General features: G+C 41.5%; 1 protein-coding gene across 1 annotated transcript in view; it reads left to right on the top strand.

The window, feature by feature from the left end:
- The window catches only part of IPO7 (importin 7), a 60585-nt gene that overhangs the window by 6660 nt on the left and 25942 nt on the right, over positions 1–27983 (top strand). The window contains 11 exon segments of the mRNA XM_070763393.1: positions 9312–9393; positions 11019–11172; positions 11493–11651; positions 15239–15395; positions 15587–15676; positions 17458–17552; positions 17663–17747; positions 21212–21346; positions 21571–21670; positions 24758–24834; positions 26945–27061. Coding sequence (XP_070619494.1) covers positions 9312–9393; positions 11019–11172; positions 11493–11651; positions 15239–15395; positions 15587–15676; positions 17458–17552; positions 17663–17747; positions 21212–21346; positions 21571–21670; positions 24758–24834; positions 26945–27061 — 1251 coding nt within the window.

Below are 27983 nucleotides of genomic sequence, written 5' to 3'. Positions count from 1 at the left end.
ATGTATACAGTATATGTTTTTGTAGATTTTCACAGGTATAGGTATGTATTTGAGGTGTTTGGGTTTTTCCTGTGTATCGAGAGTGTGTTTGCGATGTTTCAACGAGATCACATTCCTCGTCTTCAGGCTGGTATCCTGGGCTTTGCGCTGCTGCGAACAAAGATTTCCCCCCCATTTTTCCTTTTGTGAAAATGGGAAAGTCAAATAGGAATTCATAGTTAATCATAATTTCTCAGTATGTCTTTGATTAATTCCTATAAAATGTATAAGGCAGTTTGTATAAGCCAATTTCAAAACAGTTTAAATCTGATTTTGAACCCTGGTATATTTAGGAGTACAGTAATTGGTATTTATCTCAGTGTAACAGAAACTGATGCTTCTATTTAATTAAAATTTGGGAATGAAGGAGAAAGAAGGAGTTGCAGATATTAACATCTATCCATGTTATTTTAAAATCCAGATTTTGGAAAAGAAGAGTTTGATTTTACATGTGAATATAATCACACACACCCATCCCAATAAGTTACTTACATTTAAGGCTGGATGAGGAAGAACAGGATTCAACTAAAACTTGAGAAAGACTATGTGGGTCTGGATTTTTTTGCCTCTTAGGTCACATTTCCCATCACTAATTCTGGATTGGGTTACATTCTCCTAGATAGAATCTGTACATTTGAGGATCCTTCTGGACTTGCAGTTGCTGTTCAGGGAAGTGGCAGCTATGACCAGGAAGGCTTTTGTAAAACTTGTGTTGTATATCAGTGGTACCCTTTGCTTTGCTTATTCCCAATTGGAGTACGACATTATGGTCTACATAAAATTGCCCTTGAAGAGCATCTAGATTCTGGAAGCTGCAATTGGCCTAGAATGCAATGGCACAAGCAATTATGGGTGTGTCCACAATGATCTTAAGCCTTTATTTCCTAAACTGCAGTGGCACCCAGTTTTTTCCAGATACTATTCATTGGGCTTGTTGCTATTATAAAGCCCTTTACAGTGTGGAGATGCTTTATTTAAGGGACCATCCCTCTTCAGTTATCTGTGTCTCATCAGGTTTGACAGAAGGGCTCCTGTTGATTGAAAAGTGTCACCTCAAAGGACCTACCGGTAGGAAGCATGCCTTTTCCATAGAAGTGCTCCTTATCAGGAACATTACCCCTCCCAGTCTTTAAATTAACCACAACCACATGAAAGTTATGAGGGGTTAACCCGCTGAGTTAAATATATTTGCTGTTGATTGGTTTATCATTGTTTTTGTTGCATTTTATTTATTATAAATTTTATTGTTTGATGTTTTTATTGTCTTAGCTCATATGACTCTCTTATTGGAGATGAGCAAGTACCCGTATATTCATCTAGGAAATAGATTTAGCTGATCTGAAAAATATTGGAGTATGCACAAAACAACTCTGAAATTTTACTGCCACATTTGGAATGTTTTCTTGTAACATTTTGACTGTCCTCTGTTCCAGTGGAACAGTACTTGAAATATTTTGTGCTTCTGTCCTAAGGAATTTAAAAAACAACAACTTTGAAACAAGCCCCTTGCTTTCTTGTTTTTCATTTTAGAGCCGTTAAACTTGGATTGGTGTTTCTATGTTGAATATGTCTTATCCGCCAGGCAGAAAAAAGTACAGTATTTGATCAAGGGGGTAATGTTTTTTAAAAAAATTCTGAACCATGCAGTAGAAGTAACAGTTAAACATACTTGTCTGCAAACTCTGCTTTCACAAACAGATCAGAAATGAAGCAATAAAAATACCTTCATTTCAACATAATCAGGAACAGTGTAATGGAGAAATACTTTTCTGGCTTTGGTTGAGGCTTGCTTTTAATATACATACACAGTGTCCAATTTTGTATTTGGTAGTCTGCTTGATAAAGCACAACATATACTGTACAGTGAATATAAAGACAACAATGTTACATGGAACTTAAACTTTTCATGTACAAAAAAATTATAATAGTAGCAATACACCAAGTTACCTACCTACCTACCTGTTAGTCCTTGAAACTTGAATGCATGTTTTCACAGCTCTTGATGATTTCCACTATCTTCTCCCCTCAGATATCACCAGGAATTTTTCTTTTTTCTTTTTCATTTGGCCAATGTGTACAATGGGATGCTTGGAGCAGTTGAGATAACATTATATCCTACTTTGAGACAACATTTTGGAATTCAGAGAACTTTTGTTCCACACTTAGCAAAACTTGCTGAGCTTGGAACTATTTGCACAGTACTAGCTTTATGCCATGTTTATACAAGGCAGTTTTAGATGAACAGATTTTATATCAACTGATATACTCAGAGAATGGCAAATCGCAATTTTGGCAACTTTCTGAAGAAAGTTTGGTTGTTTCAGAAGTGAACTACAATATTTTAAAAACATTTCTCTTAAAGAAAATCATGAAAATAAACAGTACAACATAGGGAGGGGCAGAAGGAATATTAGAAATAAAATGATACCTCAGATTTCCCTTTTCCTCCCTTGTCTTAGTTTTCTGCTTTTTAAACTGATGTTTCACATCTTTTTAAGATGGTGATATATTTCTGGTTTTGAAACTTACTGTGGTTGATAATATGGGGCGATTAATCATTTTAGAGCTTGAAGTTTGTGAAACTTAGTATAATAAACACATATGTATTGAACTCATAGACAGCATTAATGTTGTACATATATTCCCTAAAATTTTGCATATTTAGTTTTATAAGAGTAATGTTGCAAATTATAAGCATTGTTATCTTGAGTAAAGCAGCATATTGAAGAAGAGTCATGATTTATTCAGATCTAAAACAAATAATTTTTCTCTGATAAATGGATTGATTCAAAAAACTCAAATACATATCAGATAATGAATGAATCCTAAGTGAAAAAGAATAAGAGAATTATTTCAAGTTAGTTGCCCATATTTTTGTCAAAGTTGTATCAATGGTATAATGACTTTACTCGATTATATTTGAACCAAGATTAGATTATGCTGTCAAACAACTCTGTGGAATGGCTTTCTCTTTATGTCATGCCTGTTTCTTGTTATTTTTTATTGACTGTGGCATAAAAATGAAATACTGCTGAATAGTATGTTATGTTCAAGCATCTTGAATGTATAACAGCTGCAAAATGACTCAGCTTTGGGGACATTCTCACCTTAGTGAATGGCAGTAATTTCTCAATATGGTTGAAAGTGATTTTAAAAGTTAAGATGGCACAATAATTTCTCTTTAGAAAATGATGTTTGTATTAGGTTAGGTCGCTGATTTACATGTGCATGTAATAAATTAAGGGAGGAGGTGCTAGAAGGATAGTTAATAGTAATGCAGTGGTACCTCTACTTAAGAACTTAATTTGTTCCATGACCAGGTTCTTAAGTAGAAAAGTTTGTAAGTAGAAGCAATTTTTCCCATAGGAATCAATGTAAAAGCAAATAATGCGTGCAAACCTATTAGTAAAGAAATAAAAACTTGGAATTTGGGTTGGAGGATGAGGAGAAAGAAGAGGAAGAGGACAGTCGCTGTCGAAGGAAGAAGGTGAGGTGAGGGGAATTAAAAAAATCCAAAACTTTAAGGCTTAAAAAAAAATAGGGACTCTGAGGCGGCGAGGAGGGGCACGCACCTCCCATACACACTGCATCAGAGAGAGAAACCCAGGCAGGCGAGGGGGGAAACCTGACGCTCCTTTGACCGAAAGGCGGCTGCTGCTGCTACCTGTTTCTTCTTCCTTCCCATGCGGAAGGGCTCCCTTCTTTCGCTCGCTCCCTTTGTAGCTGGCGCCTTTCCTTCACTGTGGTGACTCCTCAGTTTGGCTGAAGCCGAGTTGATTCGGCCAGGACAAAACACCCCCTTTTGCCTTTCCACGTCCAGGCGCTTCAGGAGGAAACCTCATGCCGGGTGTGTGGGAGGCAGCGCGAGGGAGTCACCACAGCGAAGTGGTTTATTCACTCTCCACGCGCCCAGAGAAAGGAAAATGCTCCGTTCGCTCTGGGCTGCCCAGAGCGAGGGGGGCATTTCTTTTCTCTGGGCACTGGCAGAGGTTTATTCCCTGTCCAAGCGCCCAGAGAAAGGAAAATGCTTTGTTCACTCTGGACTGCCAAAGCCTCTTTAAGCGCAACCGAAAGGCTCCTCTTGCAGTCCAGAAAAGCCCGAGATGACTGGGATTAAAGGGGGAATGGCAGGAAACTGGCCAGGCCTTCGTGCCGCTCTCAAATTTCCTGGAAAATTTTTCCAGGCTGGGGTTCTTAAGTAGAGGCAAAAAAATATTGAACATCCGGTTCTTATCTAGAAAAGTTCTTAAGTAGAGGCGTTCTTAGGTAAAGGTACCACTGTACTTATTTTCCTATATAATTGGCTTAACTACCCTAATGTATAATGTGTAAATTTAAAAACAACCTGATTTAAATTCCAGGGCATTCGTAATTATCAACTCTTTCATTCCACTTTACTTTTGCCTAAGAGTAATGAGTTGTGTGGCCAGATGTGTCTGTCTGATTGACACAAAACAATAGTTTAGGATTAGGGATTCGGATTAAATGAGTCATATTGTATTTTAATATAGGAAGACTATGTTCCTTGATCTTTCTGAGCGGTTATCTGAAGCCATCATAAGAAAGTAGGCATATTTTTATTCTGTAATGTATGTGACTGGACCAATGTGTTTCTCAACTTTGGCAACAAAAATGTATGGATTTCAGTTTCCCAGCCAACCTTAACATGTTAAAATTAAAGTTTTAATCTTAAAGTTGGTAAAGTTGAGAAACATTGGTCTAAAACAATATCCTACAATTGAAGAGTCCTTCATATGTCCAGATTTCACATTCTAGAACTGACAGCTCTTATTTACTTATTTACTTCTGGGAGTAACGTTTATGCAGCAGGAGATTGCTCAGGTTGGGGAAGCTTTGAATTAACAACTATCATTGCCAAATTGTATGGATGGTATGCAAGCAACGTTGTCTTGATTGTTTAATTATGGGTTTTTAATCAGGATTTTATAGTTTTACTTTGAATATCTGACTTGTTTTTATTGGTTTTGTATTTATACTATTATTGTAAACCCCCCCTGAGTCCTTCAGGATTGGGCGGCATAGAAATCTAAATAAATAAATAAACAATGCTTTTCTATATACAAGATTATGTTCTTAAATTATCCACCGCACAAAAGATTTTTCACGTCTTTGGTTTACAGAAATGATCAAATCCTCAGCATGGAAGTGTCTTCTTGGGATTTCCCCCTGTTTTATTCATAACATCAGATAAATACAAACATAGTTTCATTTTTATCCATGCAAAGCTAATTATATAGACATTTTCTCTGCCAGTGCAGTCTCTTATCTACATTGGTCATAAAAGGAGTGCAGCATTGATTTATGCTACTCAAGCCAATATTTCTAGATTAACCATATCCTTCTATTGCCTTATACCTATTTCTACATATTTATATAACTTTGCATTCCGCTTCTGTCTTAGTTAAGCAAGATATCAATAACACTTGGCTGACAATCAGGTTGCATTCTGTCATTTGCTTTGATCTTCTCTGGATCATGATTTCTCCACTTCCTCAGATCACTTTTCAGTTCATTTATTTCAATTGGTCTTCAGATCATTTTGGAGCACTTTATCTCCACTTTCCCAGAGCAACCAGTAACACTCAGGCCTTCTGCAGCCAAACCATTATGGTTCATAAGCCATACCAATTCCAAGTTTAGCAACATATCATCTAATTTTCGCATCCTAACAGAAAGTTTATTTGGAAATCTTATCTCTCATTCCTGCAGCATGGTCTTTTTTGGAATTTTGAAGCACATATAGGATAGCAATTCCTGTCTGCTTCATTCTATCAAAAAGGTGCAGATAGACAGACCGTATTCATTTATAGAATAGAATAGAATAGAATAGAATTTTATTGGCCAAGTGTGATTGGACGCACAAGGAATTTGTCTTGGTGCATATGCTCTCAGCGTACATAAAATAAAATATACATTTGTCAAGAATCATGTGGTACAACACTTAATGATTGTCATGGGGTCAAATACGCAATGAAGAAGCAATATTAATATAAATCTTAGGATATAAGCAACATGTTACAGCCATACAGTCAACATGGGAGGAAATGGATGATAGGAATGATGAGAAAAACTAGTAGAATAGAAGTGCAGATTTAGTAAAAGGTCTGACAGTGTTGAGGGAATTATTTGTTTAGTAGAGTGATGGAGTTCGGAAAAAAACTGTTCTTGTGTCTAGTTGTCTTGGTGTGCAGTGCTCTGTAGCGACGTTTTGAGGGTAGGAGTTGAAATAGTTTGTGTCCAGGATGTGAGGGGTCAGTAAATATTTTCCCCGCCCTCTTTTTGACTCCTGCGGTATACAGGTCCTCAATGGAAGGCAGGTTGGTAGCAATTGCTTTTTCTGCAGTTCTGATTGTCCTCTGAAGCCTGTGTCGGTCCTGTTGGGTTGCAATGAATGGATATGAATATGATATGGATATGAAAAAAATTATCAGTACCACTAGCTGGTACTTTAGTACAGTGCAAGCAAGGAGGGTTCCTAGGAGCAGGATGGTGGCCTAGAGGTGAAGTTCTCAGGAGGCAGTGAGTTGATTTTAGGTAGTGGCAGATATTTTTCTCTTAGGGTGCAATGAGTTATTGCCTGCTGTGAACTCCGCATAGGGTTAGGAAGGGTAAACACTGGACTGGTTCAGTCACCCCACTCCACACAGATTCAGGAGGTATTCTTGAGATGGTTATCTTTCCCGGGTTTTCTTTTTGCAGAACAAGAAGTATGGAAAACCTCACTACAGATAGTCCTCAACTTAAGATCCACAGTTGAGCCAGAAATTTATATTGCTAAGGTAGACATTTGTTAAGTGAACTTTGCCCCAGTTTACGACCTTTCTTGCCATGGTTGTTAAGTGAATCAATGTAGTTATTGAGTTAGTAACAGAGTTACTAAGTAAATCTGATTTTGCTTGTCAGAAGGTGGCAAAATGCAATCCCATGACCCCAAGACACTGCAACTGTCATAAATGTGAGTCAGTTGTCAAGCATCTGAATCTTAATCACATCACTATGGCGATCCTGCAACGGTCGTAAGTGTGAAAACCAGTCATAAGTCACTTTTTGCAGTGTTGTAACTTTGAACGGTCACTAAATGAACTGTTGTAAGTTAAGAATTTCCTGTATTCCTTTTGTTGCCTTTATTTTTTAATGTTGACTTTTCTAATCTTCATAGCTAAATATTAATGTGAAAAGCAACTCATTCTTTGATATGTAATACCCCTTGATTTTTCATGAATCAGAAGGCCTCTTTTGACGCACTTACCAGCCTTCTTCAACTTTATTCTCTCCAGATGAGAATTATTGGAGCTGAAAAGAAACCTACCTGAGGGGCAACTGTTTGGCAAATAATGGTCATATTTTGGGGTCTCTTATCTTACACTCATATTGCTACATGTTTGTGGTTAGCATGGCAACATGACAACACTTTAAACACATTCTCACAGTGGCTGTTGATTATTCATTGAAAAGATTGAAAAAACTGCAGTTGTGTTATGTTGACCTTCCTAGTTATGAATATATTGAAAGATAAAGGTGAAATAAATGGCCTCCTTTGGTTTTCTTAAATAGGTACCCTTAATCCAGACTAAGTCAACGATAGTTTTCTTTTCTTCCACTGCCTAGGCCAGTGTTTCCCAACCTTTTTTGAGCCGCGGCACATTATTCATATTTTCAAAATCCTGGGGAACACTGGACGGGGGGACGGGGGGCGCGCGGGGGGGCTAAAGAAAAGTTTGGACCAAAAAAAAAATCTCTTCCTCAATTTCACTCTATTTCTCCCTCCCTCTTTCTCTCTCTTCCTTCCTTCCCTTCTTTCTCTCTCCATCCCTCTTTCTTTCTTTCTTCCTCTCTTTTTTGCTCTCTTTCTCTCTCCCTCCTTCCTTCCCTCTATGTCTTTCTCTCTCCCTTGCTCTCTCTCTGCCTCTCTTGCTATCTCTCTTTCATTCTCTCTCTTTCGCTCTCTTTCTGTCTCTCTTGCTATGTCTCTTTCTCTCTGTCTCTCTCTCTCTGTCTCTCTTGCTATTTCTTTGTCTCTCTCTCTCTCTCTCTCTTGCTATCTCTTTCTCTCTCTCTTGCTATCTCTTTCTTTCTTTTTTTCTCTCTCTTGCTATGTCTCCCTTTCTCTCACTCTGTCTCCCTCCCTCTTTCCTTTCTATCTCTTTTCTTTCTATCTCTCCCTCCCTCTTTCCTTTCTATCTCTCCCTCCCTCTTTCCTTTCTATCTTTCTCTCCGTCCCTCAGCGGGGGCAAAGAAGAAGGAAGGCAGGCTGCAGAGGGCACCGAGGACAAGAGCGCTCGCTCGCTCCCTCGCCCTCTGACTTCCCTCCCTCGCTGCTGAAGGGACGAGCGCGGGCACGCTGCAAGAATGGTTTTTTTGCTTTTTTCCCCCCTTCCCCCGCCTCACGGGAGAGAGTGAGAGAGAGAGAGAGCAGCGCCCTGTCGGTTCTGAGCGCAGCCAGGGAAAGCGGCCTCGAGCCGAGTGCGAACTGCGGGATGCGGCAAAGGACTCCTTGTCAACCAAAAAAGGGTGGGGGTGGCAAAGGCAAAGCCTGGGAGGCGAGGAAGGGAAGAGCGGGAGACCCCCAGACAGAACGGCTGAGGGGAAGGAAAGATGGAAGGAGGGAGGGATTGAGAAGCGAAGCCAGGGAGGGCTGAGAGAAAAGGGGAGCGGCGCGCGCGAGAGAGGGGCGGGGCGTGCATTCCCGAAACGGATGGAGAAAGCCCTCTCTCACAGCGAAAGCGCTCCCAGCCAGGGGGCTGCGAGAGAGGGCTGGGAGCGCTTTCGTCCCGAGGAGCTGAAGCTGCAGCCGCAGCCTCCGCGAGAGAAGTCGCGCCCCAAGGCAGGGGGCGGCGGAGGAGGAGAGGTGGCAGATCGGGCGGGGAGCTTGGCGGCACACCTGCCTTTGTCTCGCGGCACACTAGTGTGCCGCGGCACACCGGTTGGGAAACGCTGGCCTAGGCAGCATAAAGAGCAAAGCTCTGCTGATAGCTATCTGATTGACTGATGTTATGCAACATCGTAAGAGGAATGGAATGCTGTCTCAGCTCTGAAATTGGTAAAAGGAACAAAAGAGTTGGGAAGACTCTCCCCTCCCCCAGGAACTAGTAGGCATTGGATGATGGGGGCCTCTTAAGCTAATGGAGTAGGGAGAGGTAATTAACTAACTTGTGTACTAAAATGTGGGTCCCAAAAAGTAAAAAAAAAACATTTTTTGTAATGCTTTCCAAAGTTGTAAGCATCTAACTATTTTTATGTTTTATTTATAGGCTCATAAATCAGTGAACTTCGTTTCAACCCTCCTTCAAATCACTATGTCAGAACAACTGGAACTACCAGTGAGACAGGCAGGCAAGTAACAGTTCATCACTTTTTATAATATAAATATTTAGCGCTATTAATAAGTGGCTATGAGTAACAAAATGAAATAATGGAAAGTAGATTTTAATGTGGGGTAATAATATATAAACAGGAACAGGATGGTCTCTGAAATCTGGGTCTGAAGAATAATCCTTGTGCTTAAAATAGTTTGCTAGAGTGGACGTGATTATTTTTGTACAAAAGCATCCCTCAGAATTTATGATTTACATGACAGCTTGTGTGTGTGTACACGCATGCATACACACACATATGGGGGTGTGGGGGTGTTATGTATGTGGGTGATTTTTTGTTGAGTCACTCTGGTATATGAAAGGAGCATCACGGCTTCCTTTTTGCCTCTCGGCCACACCAGGGACCATGTTCCAAGGCAGAAAAGCTTTTTATAGCCGACAACTATGTATATATGTCATCTCATCCTTTGCAATTCTACATTTTGAAAAAGACAAAAGTATTTACTGATTTTTAAAAAATAGAATAACGGTTTACTGGATAACAATAAACTTTTCAAATTACTATGTCTAAGTAACATAGCTTATTAGATTAATAATACTTGAATATCAGTAATATTGATAGATGTCTAGTCATGTAATGCATGTCATGCATTTAGATGGGAATTTTATCAATTGAAGTGTTTTAGGGAAAATACTATGTTATGATTCCATTGAATAAACTGAACTAAAAGTAATTTGGATAGATGGTATCATGGCTATGATCAATATTGGGTACAATATTTTTGAATTTATTGGAACAGCAAATCCTGAATGTTTGTTGACAAACAATATTCTTACTAAAATCTTGCTTTGAGTTTATTAATTGGATATCTTGGAATATATAATGTTTTGCATATTTTCTCTTATCAAGAAATTTTGGTAATTCGGCCTCCTTCATCTTAATTCTAGTCTCCTAATGTTGATATTAGTTGTATTGTTGGATACAATACATACCAGGTTGAGTAGTCCAGTCATAAAGCTTAAGAAATGCTTGTAAAACCCTGAAAAACGATCGATCGATCGATAAATAAGATAGATAGATAGATAGATAGATAGATAGATAGATAGAGTGTGCCCTTAAGATCTGTGACAGACACTTTCATATCCAATTTTCTTTGCAAAAATTCATAATATTATGCATAGACATTTTATGCCTGAAATACTCTGTGAGATGAGAGTAATGATTAATACTTAGTTTGATGTCAAGGGATTTAATCTACCACAATACATAGACTGTTGTGACAAAAGTGATTGTCCCTATTCCTCAATAGCTCACTTTTCTTCCATTTTTTTAAAAATAAAGAAGCATCAAATTTTAGGACAATATTATACAGCAGAGGTCTCCAAACTTGACAACTTTAAGACTTATGGACTTCAACTCCCAGAATACTCCAGCCAGCTATGCTGGCTGGAGTATTCTGGGAGTTGAAGTCCACAAGTCTTAAAGTTGCCTAGTTTGGGGACGCCTGTTATACAGGATGGACTACTTTATAAAGTTTTGTGTTCTGCTTGTATGCTGGTTGTGACCTAATAGTTATGTCTATTAGATTATTACAGATGAATTATAATACAATTTTAGGGCATCTTAATGCTGTTATTTGACAGGTGTTATATACTTGAAGAATATGATAACCCAGTATTGGCCTGACCGGGGAATTACTCCAGGGGATAACCCGCCTTACTCAATACCAGAAGAAGATAGACATTGTATTCGAGAGAATATTGTAGAAGCTATTATTCATTCTCCTGAACTGATCAGGTATATTTAAAGTTGTGGTCACAAAGTATTCTTGTTCCAAATTCATATTTAGAGTATTTTCAGTCGTACTAGAAAGTATAATACTGATACCATGTTCTTAAATTTATATTGGGGTAAGAAAATTCATGGGCATTACACAGTGTAATTGACAGAATAGAATGCCTATTGTGTTCTACTATATTAAGATTCTGAAATTTAAGTGAACTCCTTGGTGTTCTCAAATCCTGACATTGTAATTACATCTATTTCAAACTTTAATCTGTTAATGTATAGAAGCTCAAAATAGCAGTATTATTTGTAAAATATCTCATATATTCCAGAGTACAGCTTACTACTTGCATTCATCATATTATCAAGTATGATTATCCCAGTCGTTGGACTGCTGTTGTTGAGAAAATTGGATTTTATCTCCAGTCTGATAATAGTGCCTGTTGGCTTGGAATACTCCTTTGTCTTTATCAACTTGTGAAGAACTATGAGTAAGTTATTATATATATATATATATGGTGTGCTTTATTTGTAACTCACATTACTGTTTTCTATACATTAGAGTTGTATGACCTTTCTAGTCTGAATAAGACATGAAATATTGGATTTAAAGGATTGTTTACCTTTTGAGGTACAGGAGAAATTACAGAAGAAATGTCTTCTGCAATTGTAAAAATAAACATGCCATACAAGTAGTCCTAGTTTAATAATTATTTGTTCAGCAATCAAAGTTATGAGGGTGCTAAGCGAGGAGGATGTCATAACTGTTCCTTTGAGTTGCAGCTGTCACAACACGCCTTTGATCAATTCAGGGTTTGGCAACCAGATCATAATTGTGATGGTCGCAGCATCTCATGTCATGTAATCATCATTTGTAACCTTGCCTGCCAACTTCCCAGAAGCAAAGTCAATGGGGAAGCCGGCAGGAGGATGCAAGTTTCTCCTGCCACTGCTGTTTTTTGTCCCAAGGAGGCCTGGGGTCAGGGGTGAAATGATACTGGTTCGACCTGGTTTGGGAGTATCGGTAGCTGCGGCTGGTGGTGGTTTGGAGAATTGGTAGCAGTAGTAGCATGAGGCTCTGCCACCCACCCAGACGTTGCCATTTTCTTGTTTTAACCCTCTGCACATGCACAATGCCTTCTGCGCATGCGCAGAGTGAAAAAGCATGTGTGATGATGGTGAGTGCAAAGCGCGCTCTTCCGAACTGGTAGGGAGGGTAAGTAGATTTCACCTCTACCCTGGGTGGGATGGGGATCTCATCGCACGCACACACGTATTCTGTAGCAGTCACAGCAGCCACCTTATCTGCTAATTCTCACCCTGATTACTTGGGATGCATTTCAATGATACCAGCAAGTGCTTTTGTATTCCCAATTTGTCTCATGTTGTGGTTAGTTCTGAGCTGAACAACGTACCGTATTTTTCGGAGTATAAGTCACACCTCTCCCCCTAAAAGGGGCTGAAAATTTGGGTGCAGATTATACTCCAAATGTAGCTCCACCTGCCCGCCACCTCTCACTCTTCGGTCTCCGTGCATCCGCTTCCTTGTTGCAGAGATTGCCATAGAAAAATGGCTTGTATTTTTGGGCTCCATGCCTTGCGTTTTCAGCCTCCAAACTCTCCATTTGAGAGATGTTCAAGGCTGCGGGGATTGCCAAAGCACATTGCTGTCGATTGCTGCCTCCGCATTGCATTTAAACCCTCTGTGCATCGCATTTTAGGCCTATGCATGCCCCATTTTGGCCTCTGTTGCATCACGTTTTCAGGCAGCGATCGATGGCGATGTGCTTTGGTGATCCCCGCAGCCTTGAACGGCTCTCAAGCGGAGCGTTTGGAGGCTGAAAACACGAAGCATGAGGACCAAAATGGCAACCCAGAAGCTACTGCCTTGTCTTACCACTTCCATGGTTTACTTGCTTTACTCACCGGAGCTCCCTCCAACAATCAGCTGTGTTTTTGAAGCTATGTAGCAGCCCAATGAGGTGCACATACTCGCAACCAGCAAATTAATGTGCTCAAGCTGACTAGGTTAAGGACATAGGGAGAGGCCAATTTTCCCCCCATCTTGTGTTCCTCCCTCCAAAGCTAGGTTGCATCTTATACTATGAAAAATACGGTACATAGTCCCCACCTAGCATATGATGATATGTTTAATGAGATAAATCAAGTCCTGTTTGCCAGTGTAACCTGAACACTATTTGTACATCTGCTACAGAAGTTCAACAAACTGCTAGATGGCAGCAGATACATGCATTGCTCAAAAAAATAAAGGGAACACTTAAACAACACAATATAACTCCAAGTAAATCAAACTTGTGTAAATCAAACTCCACTTAGGAAGCAACACTGATTGGCAATCAATTTCACATGCTGTTGTGCCCATTCAACCTTGTACAGAACAAAGTATTCAATGAGAATATTTCATTCATTCAGATCTAGGATGTGTTATTTGAGTGTTCCCTTTATTTTGTTGAGCAGTGTATACAGTATATTGTTTTGTATCTCTTTGCTGCTTATTGGTAATCTGGATTTTTAGAGCTCAGATACAATATGCCAACTAAAATATATTTAGGCTTGTCTCTTTTGCACATAATACTGAAATGCTACACCAGTGTTTCGCAACTTGACAACTTTTAGCTGTGTGGACTTCAACATCCAACATGTGATATTTCTGGAACTTGGTGTCAACACATCTTAAAGTTGCCAAATTTAAGAAACACTATGCTACACTTCTAATTATTTGTATTTATATATGAATATGTTACTGTCTTTGTGTTTTTTATTAAGAAGAGTTAATTTTTTACAGTTTTTCTCTCTCTTTTTTAATGCTTTCAAAATCTTGACACCTGTGTAAATAGATTGGATTTTTGTCTGTGAAAATGTTCTGTGAAGATGCTTCTTTAAATTGCTTCAAAAATTTCTCTTATATTAACTTGTACTATTTTTAAAGAAACATTGTCTCTAGGAAATATCTTAAACTCTCAATTAATTATGTCAGGTTATTTTAAAAGTTTGATTCATCCCAGAAAATGTGCTGAACTGAGTTGAAGTACAGTATTTTTCAGACACACCTTTTTACCCCCTAAAAGAGGGTGAAAATAGAGAGCGTATTATACATCAAATGTATCCCAACCCCCACCCTTTGACCTCTGCCTCCCAGCAATTTAGCTCCTTGCAGCAAACAGTGCAGAGCCTCATTAGCACAAGCAACTCATTATTGGCCTGCCTACCCACAGTTGATTTGTGCTAAAACTGACTAGCTGCAGGAAGCAAATTGTTGGGAGGCAGAGGCAGATTTTTCCCCCCTGTGATAATTAGTTGTTGAAACTGGATGCAAGGAGATAAGTCAATAACTACAAATGTCTATAGAATGTGCAAATTATTAGACTACTTTTTTAAAGACTGCTATTTCTATGGCACACATGCACAGAAATACACAGCATACAGTGTATATCATCTGTACTGTTTGCTGGAAGGCAGAGGCAGATTTCCCCCCCTTGCTTTTCTCCCCCAAAACTAAGGTGTGTCTTATACTCCGGTGCATCTTATACTCTGAAAAATATGGTAAGTCTGATTCTAGAGATTGGTCATGTATTGCAGATACATTTTTCTTAAATTATATCAGCTGTAAATGAAAACACTAAAATGTGAAGTTGCATATGCTCAACCTTTTTCTCATCCATTAAGATACCCCTAAATTGACAGAAGGAAAATTGTTAGGTGGCGGATTAGCTTAAGGTATCCATTTCATTCCTTAAATTAACACTCAATAACAATGAAACAAAATGACCCAAACTAGTGTCTGTGCCTGCAGTGAAGACTGCAAATGAACTGCATTTATATGATTGTAATGTATATAGTTTTCTCCTTATTCTTTTCCGTCATGCATCTAAAAAGGAAAGACATGCAGCAAGAACATCTTTATTTAAGATAACAATGTATATCCAGAGAAATTAACAATGTAGAGGTTTATATGCAGTACTGTCTTCGAAAACAGGATATAGTTTCGTCATTTTTAATCAGTGGTGGATCTAATAGATTTTTTTTTCTAAAATCAGCTCTTAACTATTTTTCAAAGATACAAAAAAACAGAAGAGAGGACTCCATTGATAGCAGCAATGCAACATTTCTTGCCTGTTCTGAAAGATCGTTTCATCCAGCTCCTTTCTGATCCGTCTGATCAGTCTGTCCTTATCCAAAAACAGATCTTCAAAATATTTTATGCCCTTGTTCAGGTTTGTTCTTTTACAGTTAAGTTGTTTTAATCTTTACATATTGATTGGAACATTTAATATACTGATGGTTAGCCAAGAAAGTGGTTAATTTAAGAAATTAAATATTGAGTGGATTTTACCAGGTTGTTTACATCTTTGCTTAATGTAGAATCATAACTGGTTTTTGCTTTGCTCATAATTTTTCTCAACAGTATACGTTACCCCTGGAGTTGATCAATCAGCAAAACCTAGCAGAATGGATAGAAATTTTGAAAACAGTTGTCGATCGGGATGTACCAGCTGTAAGCATTTACTTTATACAGACAATGTGATTTATGTATATGACATTGTATATGAATTGATTGTATGACTGAGTGTGCAAATAAATGATATGCACAGCTGCATGTAATTATAGACCTGTGATGGTGAACTTATAGCCTGCGTGCCACAGGTGGCATACAGGGTGCGTAATAATAAATAATGCAATTATTTTTTAAAAAGTAATTTATTGAACAGATTTGCACAAGCACTTAAAATTCTTCAAAGTACTGTCCTTGGGCCTCTACACATTTTTTCCAGCGACTCTGCCATGACCGGTACGTGTCCTGGAAGGCGTCTTCGGGGACATCTCTCAAGGTCTTCGTCACGGCTGATTGGATCTCTTCTATGGATGAAAAACGTGCCTTGCCACAACCCGCTACGAGTCCGCAAGTTCCTGGCCAAACACCAGGTGCCCATGCTGCCCCCCCCAATAGTCCTGACGTTGCTCCGAAGACGCCTTCCAGGCCGCGTACTGGTCATGGCAGAGTCGCTGGAAAAAATGTGTAAAGGCCGAAGGACAGTACTTTGAAGAATTTTAAGTGTTTGTTAAAAAATTACCTTAAAAAAATAATTGCATTATTTTTGGAACGCACCCTGTATAGAGCCACATTGGAGGGCACGCAAGGCGTTGCTCTATGTCAGCTCCAGTACGCATGCACGCGCTAGCCAGCTGATTTTCAGCCTTGGGAGCTTCCTTGAAGCCCCAGAGTGAGAAAAACATCTCAATAGGCAAACTGGAAATTTGGAAAAACTGACTTCCACTTTGCCTATTGTGCTGTTTTTTTCACTCCACAGACTTCAGGGAAGCTTCTCGAACTCCCAGAGTGTGAAAAACAGCACAGTGGGCAAACTGGAAAATTTGGAAAAATGGACTTCCAGTTTCCCTGTTGTGTTGTTTTTTGCACTTCCAAGGCTTCAGGAAGCTTCGCTGAAAGCTCTGGGTTGCAAAAAAACAGCACAACGGCTAAACTGGAAGTCCATTTTCTGAACATCCTGTTTGCCTGTTGGGCTGTTTTTTCACTGTTCCAGGCTTCAATGAGGCCTTTGTGCATGTGCGGGGATTGGGGAAGGATTGTGTGGCATGTACAGGGACAGCATGGGAGGGTGCGCATACCTGGGGTGGAGGCAATGGATGTGGGTGCGTGCGTGCTAGCACTTGCACACACACTCTTGTGGCACGCGAACCAAAAAAAGTTCACCATTGCTACTATAGAGTAGAACAAAAAAAGGTTCACCGTCACTGCTACAGATTCTAGTTTCATTCAAAAGTAAAAGTGGCAGATCTCTTCGTTACTTCTCTTTGTATCTTGCCATGCTAAATCTTTTGTTGAGTAAGAGAGTTCACATATTTATAGTAAGGGATGAATATCCTATGGCCCCAGTTTCCTTTTTTTCAACTTCAAGGCTTTCTCCAGTAGTTAAAAACTGACAGCAATTTTTCTCACATTTTTCTGGTGGGAAACTTAAAAATTGAAATCTTAATATGATTCTAATTTTTTTAAATGCCCCAAGCTACAGTATATCTATGGAGCATATACTGTACAAATAAAGTAAACTCTTATCCTCTAGATGCGAGACAAAATCTCCTGATTTTGTGACATTTTTCTGTTGATTGTAGCTGTCATCCGTCCCCCATAATTTTAAAGGTGATTCCTACCCATCAAAAGATGGTTCTCTCCAGTTGAATTAGTCTTTAAAATAAAAGCCTAGAAGCATATTACATTATAAATTAATACTATAAATTTTAATTTGGCTTCAAAAGGAAACTCTTCAGGTGGATGAAGATGATAGGCCTGAATTGCCATGGTGGAAATGTAAGAAGTGGGCACTCCACATCTTAGCCAGGGTTTTTGAAAGGTAACATTCCCCCCGCCCCCCAATTCTTTTTTAAGTATTCTAAATGTTATCTTTTATGTTAGATGTACATAATATATTACAGTGGTTTTTCTTTACTAATATTGCAATAGGTATGGGAGCCCTGGTAATGTTTCCAAGGAATACAATGAATTTGCTGAGGTTTTTTTAAAGGCATTTGCTGTTGGTGTACAGCAGGTAATTTTCTGATCCTTACTATCATTTTTTATAAAAATTAAAACCCATTTAAACTTAAGTAGAAGATGTTTGAAAAAGAATTGGTAGTCTGTTTCTTTTTTGCCAAATAGAATCTATTACTTCCTAGAGAATACAATTTCTTTAGTCAAAGGAATTAAATTTGCCTTAGATATAAAAAGCATTTTAATGTTGATGTATATAATGAGTCAAATTCAAGCTCCCTGAGGTCAAATTCCTGGCATTCCAAGCAATTAGATTTTGCATACACTTTGCCATCTTTTCTTCTTTGTATTTATCACCTTGCAGTACATAAAGTGTTACTTCATGCTAAATAAGACAGTTCATTTGTATGTAGCATAAAAGCTGTTGCACAGAAAAAAGTAAGAAATAGTAAGCCAAATAATGTAGAAGAATGAAATGAGAAAATACAGTAAAGCTGAAATACAACGGTACCTCGGTTCTCGACCACAATTCGTTCCAGAAGTGTGGTCAAGAACCGATTTGGTCGAGTAACGAATTAATTTATCCCATAGGAAATAATGGAAATGGATTTAATTGGTTCCCAGCCCCTGTTGACTCGCTGGGAACCAATTAAATCTATTTTCTTTATTTCCTATGGGATAAAAATATGAGGAGCTCTATAGTCTAACCTCTCCAAGCTGCAGGAAGCGTGGGGGCAGCTGCAATACCGGCAGCTTCGGGGGGCTCCTTTCCTCAGTGCTTCGTCTTGTGCACCAACTTTCTTCTTCCCGGCGGCAGCGGTGGTGACGGCAGCGGCTTCCCTTCGAGGAGCAGCAGCGCAAGGAACGTCACATAATGAAGGGAAGCCGGTGGAGCGGCGGCAGCTGTTGAGATGGCTCCACCGCCTTCCCTTCATCACGTGATATTCCCGGCGCTGCTGTTCCTCGAAGGGAAGCCGCTGCTGTCACCACCGCTGCCGCCAGGAAGGAGAAAGTTGGTGCACAAGACGAAGCACTGAGGAAAGGAGCCCCCCAAAGCTGCCGGTATTGCAGCCGCCCCCACCCTTCCTGCAGCTTGGAGAGGTTAGACCAGTGTTTCCCAACCTTTTTGAGCCGCGGCACATTATTCATATTTTCAAAATCCTGGGGAACACTGAACAGGAGGGTGGGGGGGTGGCTAAAGAAATGTTTTGACAAAAAAAAATCTTCCTCCATTTCGCTCTATTTCTCCCTCACTCTTTCTCTTCCTTCCTTCCCTTCTTTCTCTCTCTCCATCCCTCTTTCTTTCTTCCTCTCTTTTTTGCTCTCTTTCTCTCTCCCTCCTTCCCTCCCTATATGTCTTTCTCTCTTCCTTGCTCTCTCTGCCTCTCTTGCTATCTCTCTTTCATTCTCTCTCTTTCTCTCTTTCTCTCTCTCTCTGTCTCTCTTTCTCTGTCTCTTTCTCTCTTGCTAGCTCTCTTTCTCTTTCTCTCTCTCTCTCTTTCTCTTTCTCTCTCTCTCTGCCTCTCTTGCTATGTCTCTCTTGCTCTGTCTCTCTTTCTCTCTCTTCCTTTCTTCTCTGCGGAGGCCGGCAAAGGTTTTTCTTATTTTAAATGTTCCGGGTGGCAGGGGGATGCGGAGCCCGCACGCACACACCCCCGACATTCCAAATTCTGCCTCAGCTGTGAGAAGAACGCCTGCCCCGCCTGTCCTGCAGCCCTTTCGCTGACAGCCTGGGACAAAAGCGCTCCGTGAAGGGACTGCAAGAGGGGCCGGGCGGGCATTAGCAGCCGGATGAGGAGGACGAGAAGCCGCTGCAGCCACCCCCAATCCCCCCCCTTCCCTGGGTGCCTTCCAAAGGCCCCTGGAAAAAGGCAGGAGGTAGCAACAAGGCGCGAGGACAAGCAGGCAGCTTGGCGGACGGGAAGCGCTGAGGGGCTCTCCTCCTTCCCCACCCCCGCGCTTCTCTCCCGCCCTGGCTTTTGCTTTGCCCGCAGATTTCCCCGCAGTTCAAAAGGAGGCAAGAGGTGGCCTGGATGAAATTGCGGGGAAATCATGGGGCAAAGCAAAAGCCAGGGCGGGAGAGAAGCGCGGGGGTGGGGAAGGAGGAGAGCCCCTCAGCGCTTCCCCTCCGCCAAGCTGCCTGCTTGTCCTCGCGCCTCGTTGCTACCTCATGCTGCTCCCACCATGGCTGCGCGCGGTTCCGGTGCCCCTGGCTGAAGGTCGTCCTGTGGCTGGTCTTGGGCTTTACGGTGGCTTCCTGGTTCCCTCTCCTCCCTCCGCCTGTGTCTACCGCCAGCGCCTCATTCCTCGGAGCTGCCGCTTCCTTCCAGGCAGCCCAGCCACGCTGCCGTAGAAAGTGCAGAGGTTATTGCCGCCACCTCTGCCTCCACTCAGGGAGCCACCGTGGTTGAGCTGAGGGAGAGGAAAAGGCGCGGTGACCACGGTGGCTCCCTGAGTGGAGGCAGAAGCGGTGGCAATAACCTCTGTGCTTTCTACGGCAGCGTGGCTGAGCTGGACGGAAGGAAGCGGCAGCTCCCACTCGAACCCACGGCAACGGGCGACGGCTTGGTGGGAGGCGACGGCGGGAGACACAGGCGGTGGGAGGAGAGGGAACCAGGAAGCGACTGTGAAGCCCAAGACCATCCACAGGACGACACTCAGGCAGGGGCGCCGGCAGCGCCCCGCCCAGCTTGAGCTTCTCGCGGCACACCTGGCCATGTCTCGCGGCACACTACTGTGCCGCGGCACACCGGTTGGGAAACGCTGGGTTAGACTATAGAGACTGGGAGGCTGTTAAGCGGGCGGTAACATTTCGGATAACAAACAAATTTTTCTGTGGCTGTTCGGTATCCGAATTTTTGTTCAGATACCGAAGCAAATTTTTGCCGAAAATTTTGTTCAGTATCCGAAATGTACGAGAACCAAAGCGTTCGAGAACCGAGGTACCACTGTATTTGGACTAGAAGACATTCTAGCTCTATTCTGATTGAAATATATTCACATCAATAAACACTCTTTATACTTTTATTTATAACTTTATATCTCTATAAACCATCCTAGTTTCCACCACATTCATACAGCTTTTCATGCATTGCTCAAGTTTTTCAAACTTGTCTTTTCAGGATCTCTTCTCCATACAGTCATAGTCTTTCTCCACCCATCCCCTCTTAATTTATTTACTTTGTATTTGGTCACATTCATTCAGCTGCTATTTATTCTGGACCCTGCCTCTTCTTTTTTTTTTAACCACATTTCGTAAGTCACCAAATCTTACTTCACTTACTATTATGTTTCTCTTGGCATGTCTAACATCCACTTATCTAACATATAAGCAGGCAAGAGAATGCTGTTATATGTAGCTAGCTTCTTTTTTCTTCCTGCTACTTCTTTCAGCAAACTCTCGTGGTTTCCTACTGATTACATGCTACATACTCATTCTATCTTAACTGTGTGAAAAGAAACTAACACATTTTGGAAAACAGATTAAATCTTTAGAAACATCTAATCAATCAATTTTCGTAGGTTTTACTGAAAGTGTTATATCAATATAAAGAAAAGCAGTATATGGCTCCAAGAGTTCTACAGCAGACTTTGAACTATATCAATCAAGGGGTATCACATGCGGTTACTTGGAAAAATCTGAAACCTCATATTCAAGTAAGTTGTTTTTCCTCTTTTTTTTGGAATGAAGCCTGGATAGCTAAATAATAAGTTATGACTTTTTGCCCCTGAAGCTCTGCTATAGCAGAATTTGACTGGAGTTTTAACTTGTGCTGATGAGTTTTACATTGACATTTCTACATTTATTTGATATTGGAAGCTTCTCCCCCTTTTAAAATAAATTAGAGCAGTTCATAAAAACAAATAAATTTTAATTGCAGGGAATTATCCAAGATGTTATCTTTCCACTGATGTGCTACACAGATGCGGATGAAGAACTGTGGCAGGAAGACCCTTACGAATATATACGTATGAAATTTGGTAAGAACTGACTAAATTTGCAGAGAGTTTTTGCAGCTCAGCAGTAATAGGTTTACAAATCACAATGCGTCTTAGTTGGCTTGTTTGGTTTCTAGCTTAATGTGATAAATACATTCAGTCATTATTTCAAACTTTGTGATTTTTCAAACTTGATTTATACTATATTGTGGTATAATTAGTAAACATTTTATCCCAGTTTTGCTAGTCAAGGCTTTGCATAACAGATTAAGATCACAGTAGAATGCAAATGTCAGATATGTTAGAGAAATAGTTCAAAACCCATTTTCACTGTTTAGATTTACTGGCAGTAGTTATAATATCTTATATGAGGCATGCAAGATGTAATGAGACAAATACTTTATGACTTTTATTCTGTTAAATAAGATTCTTCTGCTTTTGTAAGTTTCAACCGGTAGCACTTCACTCTGTCCAGAACCAATAGTAAGTCCTCTTTCATAGCTCATTTACAGGTTTCTTGTACAGTCATACTTCGTCTTACGAACCTAATTGGTTCCAGGGGGAGGTTCGTAAGACGAAAGGTTCGTAAGACGAAACATTGTTTCCCATAGGAAACAATGTAAAGTCAATTAATCCGTGCAACCAACCCCCCCCCCCCGCAAAAAAACGCCGCCGCCGGGCTGTCACCTTTTAAAACAGCCTGGGGGCTTCTCAGCGACCTCCCGAACGCCGAACGCCAAACCCGAACTTCCGGGTTTGGCATTCGGGAGGCCGCCGAGAAGCCCCCAGGCTGTTTTAAAAGGTGACAGCCGGGCGGCGGGGCTTCCCAGCAGCCTCCGAACGCCGAATGCGGAAGTTCGGGTTTGGCGTTCAGCTTCGGGAGATAGCTGGGAAGCCACCCGGCTGTTTTAAAAGGTCACAGCCGGGCTGGGGGGCTCCCCAGCAACCTCCTGAACCCCGAACTTTTGCCGAACTTCCGGGTTCGGGGTTCGGGAGGTTGCTGGGAAGCCCCCCAGCCCGGCTGTGACCTTTTAAAACAGCCGGGCGGCTTCCCAGAAGCTTCCCGAAGCCGAACGCCAAACCCGAACTTCCGCGTTCGGCGTTTGGAGGCTGCTGGAAAGCCGCGCGGCTGTTTTAAAAGGTGACAGCCGGGCTAGGAGGCTTCCCAGCAACCTCCCGAACCCGGAAGTTCGGCAAAAGTTCGGGGTTCGGGAGGTTGCTGGGAAGCCCCCCAGCCCTGCTGTCACCTTTTAAAACAGCCGCGCGGCTTCCCAGCAGCTTCCCGAAGCCGAACGCCAAAACCAAACTTCTGCGTTCAGCGTTCGGAGGCTGCTGGAAAGCCGCCCGGCTGTTTTAAAAAGTGACAGCTGGGCTGGGAGGCTTCCCAGCAACCTCCCGAACCCCAAACCTGGAAGTTCGGCAAAAGTTCGGGGTTCGGGAGGTTGCTGGGAAGCCCCCCAGCCCGGCTGTGACCTTTTAAAACAGCCGGGCGGCTTCCCAGCAGCTTCCCGAAGCCGAACGCCAAACCCGAACTTCCGCGTTCGGCGTTCAGAGGCTGCTGGGAAGCCCCCCAGCCCGGCTGTGACCTTTTAAAACAGCCAGGCGGCTTCCCAGCAGCCTCCGAACGGTTTAGAAAAAATTTGCCTCTTCTTATGAACTTTTTTCGTGTTACGAACGCCAAACCCGAACTTCCGGGTTCGGTGTTCGGAGGCTGCTGGGAAGCCCCGCCGCCCGGCTGTCACCTTTTAAAACAGCCGGGGGGCTTCCCAGCAGCCTCCCGAACGCCGAACCCGGAAGTTCGGGTTTGGCGTTCGTAACACGAAAAAAGTTCGTAAGAAGAGGCAAATTTTTTCTGAACCCCGGGTTCGTATCTCGAGTTGTTCGTAAGACGAGGGGTTCGTATTTTGAGGTACCACTGTATTTAATTCTTATGTTTTTAACACAGAAAGTTAGTTTGTGTCAGTCTATGTATCTTTCTTGCTTTACACTGACAAAAAACTGCTCTCCAGGGTCTTTCCTACCATGTGATCCTTTTAGGAGGAGATGTTAAGCATTGGACCTGGGATCTTCCTACATACAAAGTATAAATGCCATCTCTGTCTAATACTCATCCATCCTTTTAGAGTCAAACCCTAAATTTAAACTTTTCAACAACGGAGGTGGGGAATCCCAATAGGGAATTCCAGAGGCGGAGCTTTGACGTCACAAAGACGTCTTTCCTGGAGTCCACGTTTTGGCCTGCCAGGAAGGACGTCTCCGTGACGTCAAAGTTCTCCCCCTGGAATTCCCTATTGGGATTCCCCACCTCTGTTTGAGCCTCCCGACCGGCCGACAGCTCAACGGCTCTTCTGCAAAGGTGACAGCCGGGTGGCGGCACTTTTGCCGAACTTCTGGGTTTGGTGTTCGGGAGAACGCCAAGAAGCCCCCCAGCTATTTCGGAAGGTGACAGACGGTCAGCGGAGCTTCTCGACGTTCTCCCGAACCCAAACTTTTGCCAAACTTCCGGGTTTGGCGTTCGGGAGAATGCCGAGAAGCACTCAGCTGTTTCAGGTGACAGCTGGGTGGCGGCGCCCAGCGGATCACTGTTTTGTGATTCCCCCCCCCCTGGCTTACACGCATTAATCGGTTTTACATTGTTTTCTATGGGAAACATTGTTTCGTCTTACGAACTTTTCACCTTACGAACCTCCTCCCGGAACCAATTAAATTCGTAAGACGAGGTATCACTGTATGTTGCTTTCTCAGCATGATCGAAGAAGATGGTTTTTGTTTTTTTTAAAATCTCAAATCTCTGAAATTTCAAGTCCCTGTGGAATAATGAATATGTCCTAGGTGAATCTTAATAAATACATTTTAGATGACATTGTTGTTTAATCATGTTAATATGCAATATGTTGATTATTACACTATCTAAAATTATAGAAAACATTACTCATTTTATAGCTTTGAGATATTCATAATTCTCCAAATAGAAGTTTACAAATGTTTAAAGTGCTTTATTGAAGTTCAGAATAGAAATTTCTAATGGATGGTGATTTAAGAATCCTTTATGTCTGAGTTTGCCTTTTGTTTTGCATTAATTTCTGAATGTTTCAAAAGTCAAATAATGTAAATTGTTTCTTTTAATAGATGTGTTTGAAGACTTCATTTCCCCCACAACTGCTGCACAAACATTGTTGTTTACGGCATGTGGTAAAAGGAAAGAGGTATGATCCATAAAGGTTACCTTTAATCCAAAAAAACATTATTTTTAAATCTCATATGTAGACTATTGGATGCTTTACTTGGGAAGCTGCTTGTAGAAGGTTTTGTAGGCATCACGAGCTTTTTCAGGTGACACACTCAGCTACTTTGCATAGAAGAGTGTGTGATGAGCAAAGTTTCCAATCTGCATGCTTGCACTATATTCATAGTTTGTTGCCAGAATATGGCACATTAGTGAAAGAATTCAGTTTTTCTGATTGCCTCTCACTACCTCCCTAACATTGAAGTCCTGGCTGATTCATGTAAGATGCAGTGGTTGTACGATTGGCATTGTTATTGCTGTGTCAGGTTCTGACCACTGGTGGGCTCCTGCTGGAACGGTTAATTGCAGCTCTTTGGCTCTGGTGCACAAGTGCGGGATCGAACGCAATTTTGCTTCCCGCACTTGTGCAGGTATCAAAATTTCATACAGGGACACATGTGTACATGCGTTTTGGTGAGGTTTTTTGTTTCCCCATATGCAGAGAAGCAAAAATCTCTTGGTGAAACGTGTGCACACATGTATCCCCGGGTGAGATTTTGCTACCTGCAAAGGTATGGGAAGCAAAATTGCGCTTGATCCCGCACTCACATACAAGAGCCGCGGAGCTGCGCACAATTAGCCATACCGGCAGGAGCCCCCCACTGGTTCTGACTCAAAGCATGACAGGCCCCAAAACTAGGAAAGACATGTTGTAAATTTTCCAACTGGGTTTCTTTATTATTCCACATCTTATGGAAAATATCTTGCCATCAGGCACATATTCTGAGAACTATTGATGAGATGTTTTTATCTTGTCTCATACAAACTATCTGAACTGAGTTGTCTATTACCCCTCTTGCCTCCTGAGAATCCAGTCCTTTCCATTCCATCGTGAAGATGATGGGGCTAGATTTATGTTCAGTACAGTGTTCCCCCGCTCGTTGCGAGGGTTCCGTTCCAGGACCCCCCGCAACGAGCGGGTTTTCGCGAAGTAGCGCTGCGGAAGTAAAAACGCCATCTGCGCATGTGCAGATGGTGTTTTTAACTTCCGCAGCGCTAGCGAGGAGCTAATGATTGGGGGCGGCGCGGCTGTTTTAAAATGTCGCCGCCGACATGGGGGGCTCGCTAGCACCCCCCGAACCCCCAACCCGGGTTTGGGGGGGGTGCTAGCAAGCCCCCCATGTCGGCGGTGACGTTTTAAAACACCCGTGCAGCTTTCCAATGAGTCCCGAAGACAAACGCGGAAGTTTGACGTTTGTCTTCGGGACTCATTGGAAAGCTCCGATCGTTTTAAAACAGGCGCGCCGTTCTCCGCTGACTCCTGGCGAACTTCCCTGCTTTATGAGTCAGTGGAGAACGGCGCGCCTGCTTTAAAACGATCGGAGCCGGCAGGCTCCGATCGTTTTAAAACGGGCGCGCCGTTCTCCGCTGACTCCTGGCGAACTTCCCCGCTTTAGGAGTCAGCGGAGAATGGCGCGCCTGCTTTAAAACGATCGGAGCCGGCCGGCTCTGATCGTTTTAAAACAGGCGCGCCGTTCTCCGCTGACTCCTGGCGAACTTCCCGGGCGAAGGGCGAAGGGCGGGTGAGCGGGTGCTGGGGGGGGGCTTCGCTCTCCCGCCAGCAAGAGGGGGAAGACCCCAGGGAAGCCGCCCAGCAGCTGATCTGCCCGGCGCCATCTACGCATGCGTGCCCATAGAAAAAAGGGCACGCATGCGCAGATGGTGTTTTGACTTCCGGGTTCAAAAATAGCAGATTACCCTGTTCGCAATGGTCGGGAATGCAATAACCGGGGGATCACTGTATTTTTATAGTTTTGGGGGCGGAGGAGAGCATGTGTCTAAAGATTTTAGATTTTTCTTGTTAATGATTAGCTCCGGCAGTCAGTAATGTATCTTTTCACTTTAACTGAATTCCCTAAAGACAGTTTTAATCCTTGTATCTTTTTTACATTTAAGCAATTTTCATGTACAATATTTAGAAAAATTAAACATGGGCAGATAAACTCTTGGGCATTAGGAATTATCAACTCAGAATATTAGTTGAACCTTTTGATTGATTGATATAATTTTTAATTTAACTCTCATATTAGGTCTTGCAAAAAACAATGGGCTTTTGTTACCAAATCCTCACAGAGCCAAGTGCAGATCCTCGTAAAAAAGATGGAGCATTGCATATGATTGGTTCTTTGGCTGAAATACTTCTGAAAGTAAGTGAGAATTTTGTTGATCCTTAAAATCTCTTAAAATTTTTCTGCCTTATTTTCATTACAGGTAGTCTTTGACTTATGACTGATTGTTTAATGACTATTTGCAATCATGATGGTCTTAGAATGTCCCCCCCCTTTTTTTTTAACAGTTGCCCGTGTCTACAGAAACTTTAATCTACTCAACTTTATACATATATTAAGATTATGTGATGAAATTTATTCAGCACATAATCTTAAAATGTTTGCTTTCCTGAAACTGGTAGTGGAAAGTTTTCAGAGGAATTAATCACAGGGTGGATTTGATTTAAATTAAGTCAATTTAAATCAACTCTATTTAAATCATAATTTTTAAAGAACAATGGTCATCTCTGTTCTGCTGTGGCTCCTCCTCTGACCTGTTGTTTACTCACCGATAGTCCCAATATTGCAAAATATACAGCCTCATGCTTTATGACTAAGCTCAGTTTCATGCTGAATAAACAAAAATATTAATGTATCATAAATACAAAACTATCTTTAGATAGATTTTTACTCCAAAAGCATTTTATTAATATAAATTTGATAAAAATGAAAAAATCTTGATTTTTTAAAAACAATCAATTTTTATCCACCCAGATTAATCGTAAGAAACAGACCTTGTACAATTGACATAAATTAATGATCCTAGCATGCTAAATGCATGATATCTGTATTGAATGTGTACCTCTTGTGTATTTATCACTATTCTATATCTAACAGAATAGATTATCTTGAATTGTACCTCTTAAATTGTATCAGTTAATTTTGACTCAAATCTGGTAACAGATTTGTGGTTGAAATAATTCTTGCATGATTAGGTTTAGGTAACTCCATAACACATGAATAATTTACATCGGGGCTGTCAAACTCGCTGGGTCATGCCCAATTTAGCAAAGAAAAAAGC

Source organism: Erythrolamprus reginae, chromosome 1, assembly GCF_031021105.1.
Source record: "Erythrolamprus reginae isolate rEryReg1 chromosome 1, rEryReg1.hap1, whole genome shotgun sequence".
NCBI classification, from domain to species: Eukaryota; Metazoa; Chordata; class Lepidosauria; order Squamata; family Dipsadidae; genus Erythrolamprus; species Erythrolamprus reginae.
This window is presented reverse-complemented; position numbering and strand designations above follow the sequence as displayed.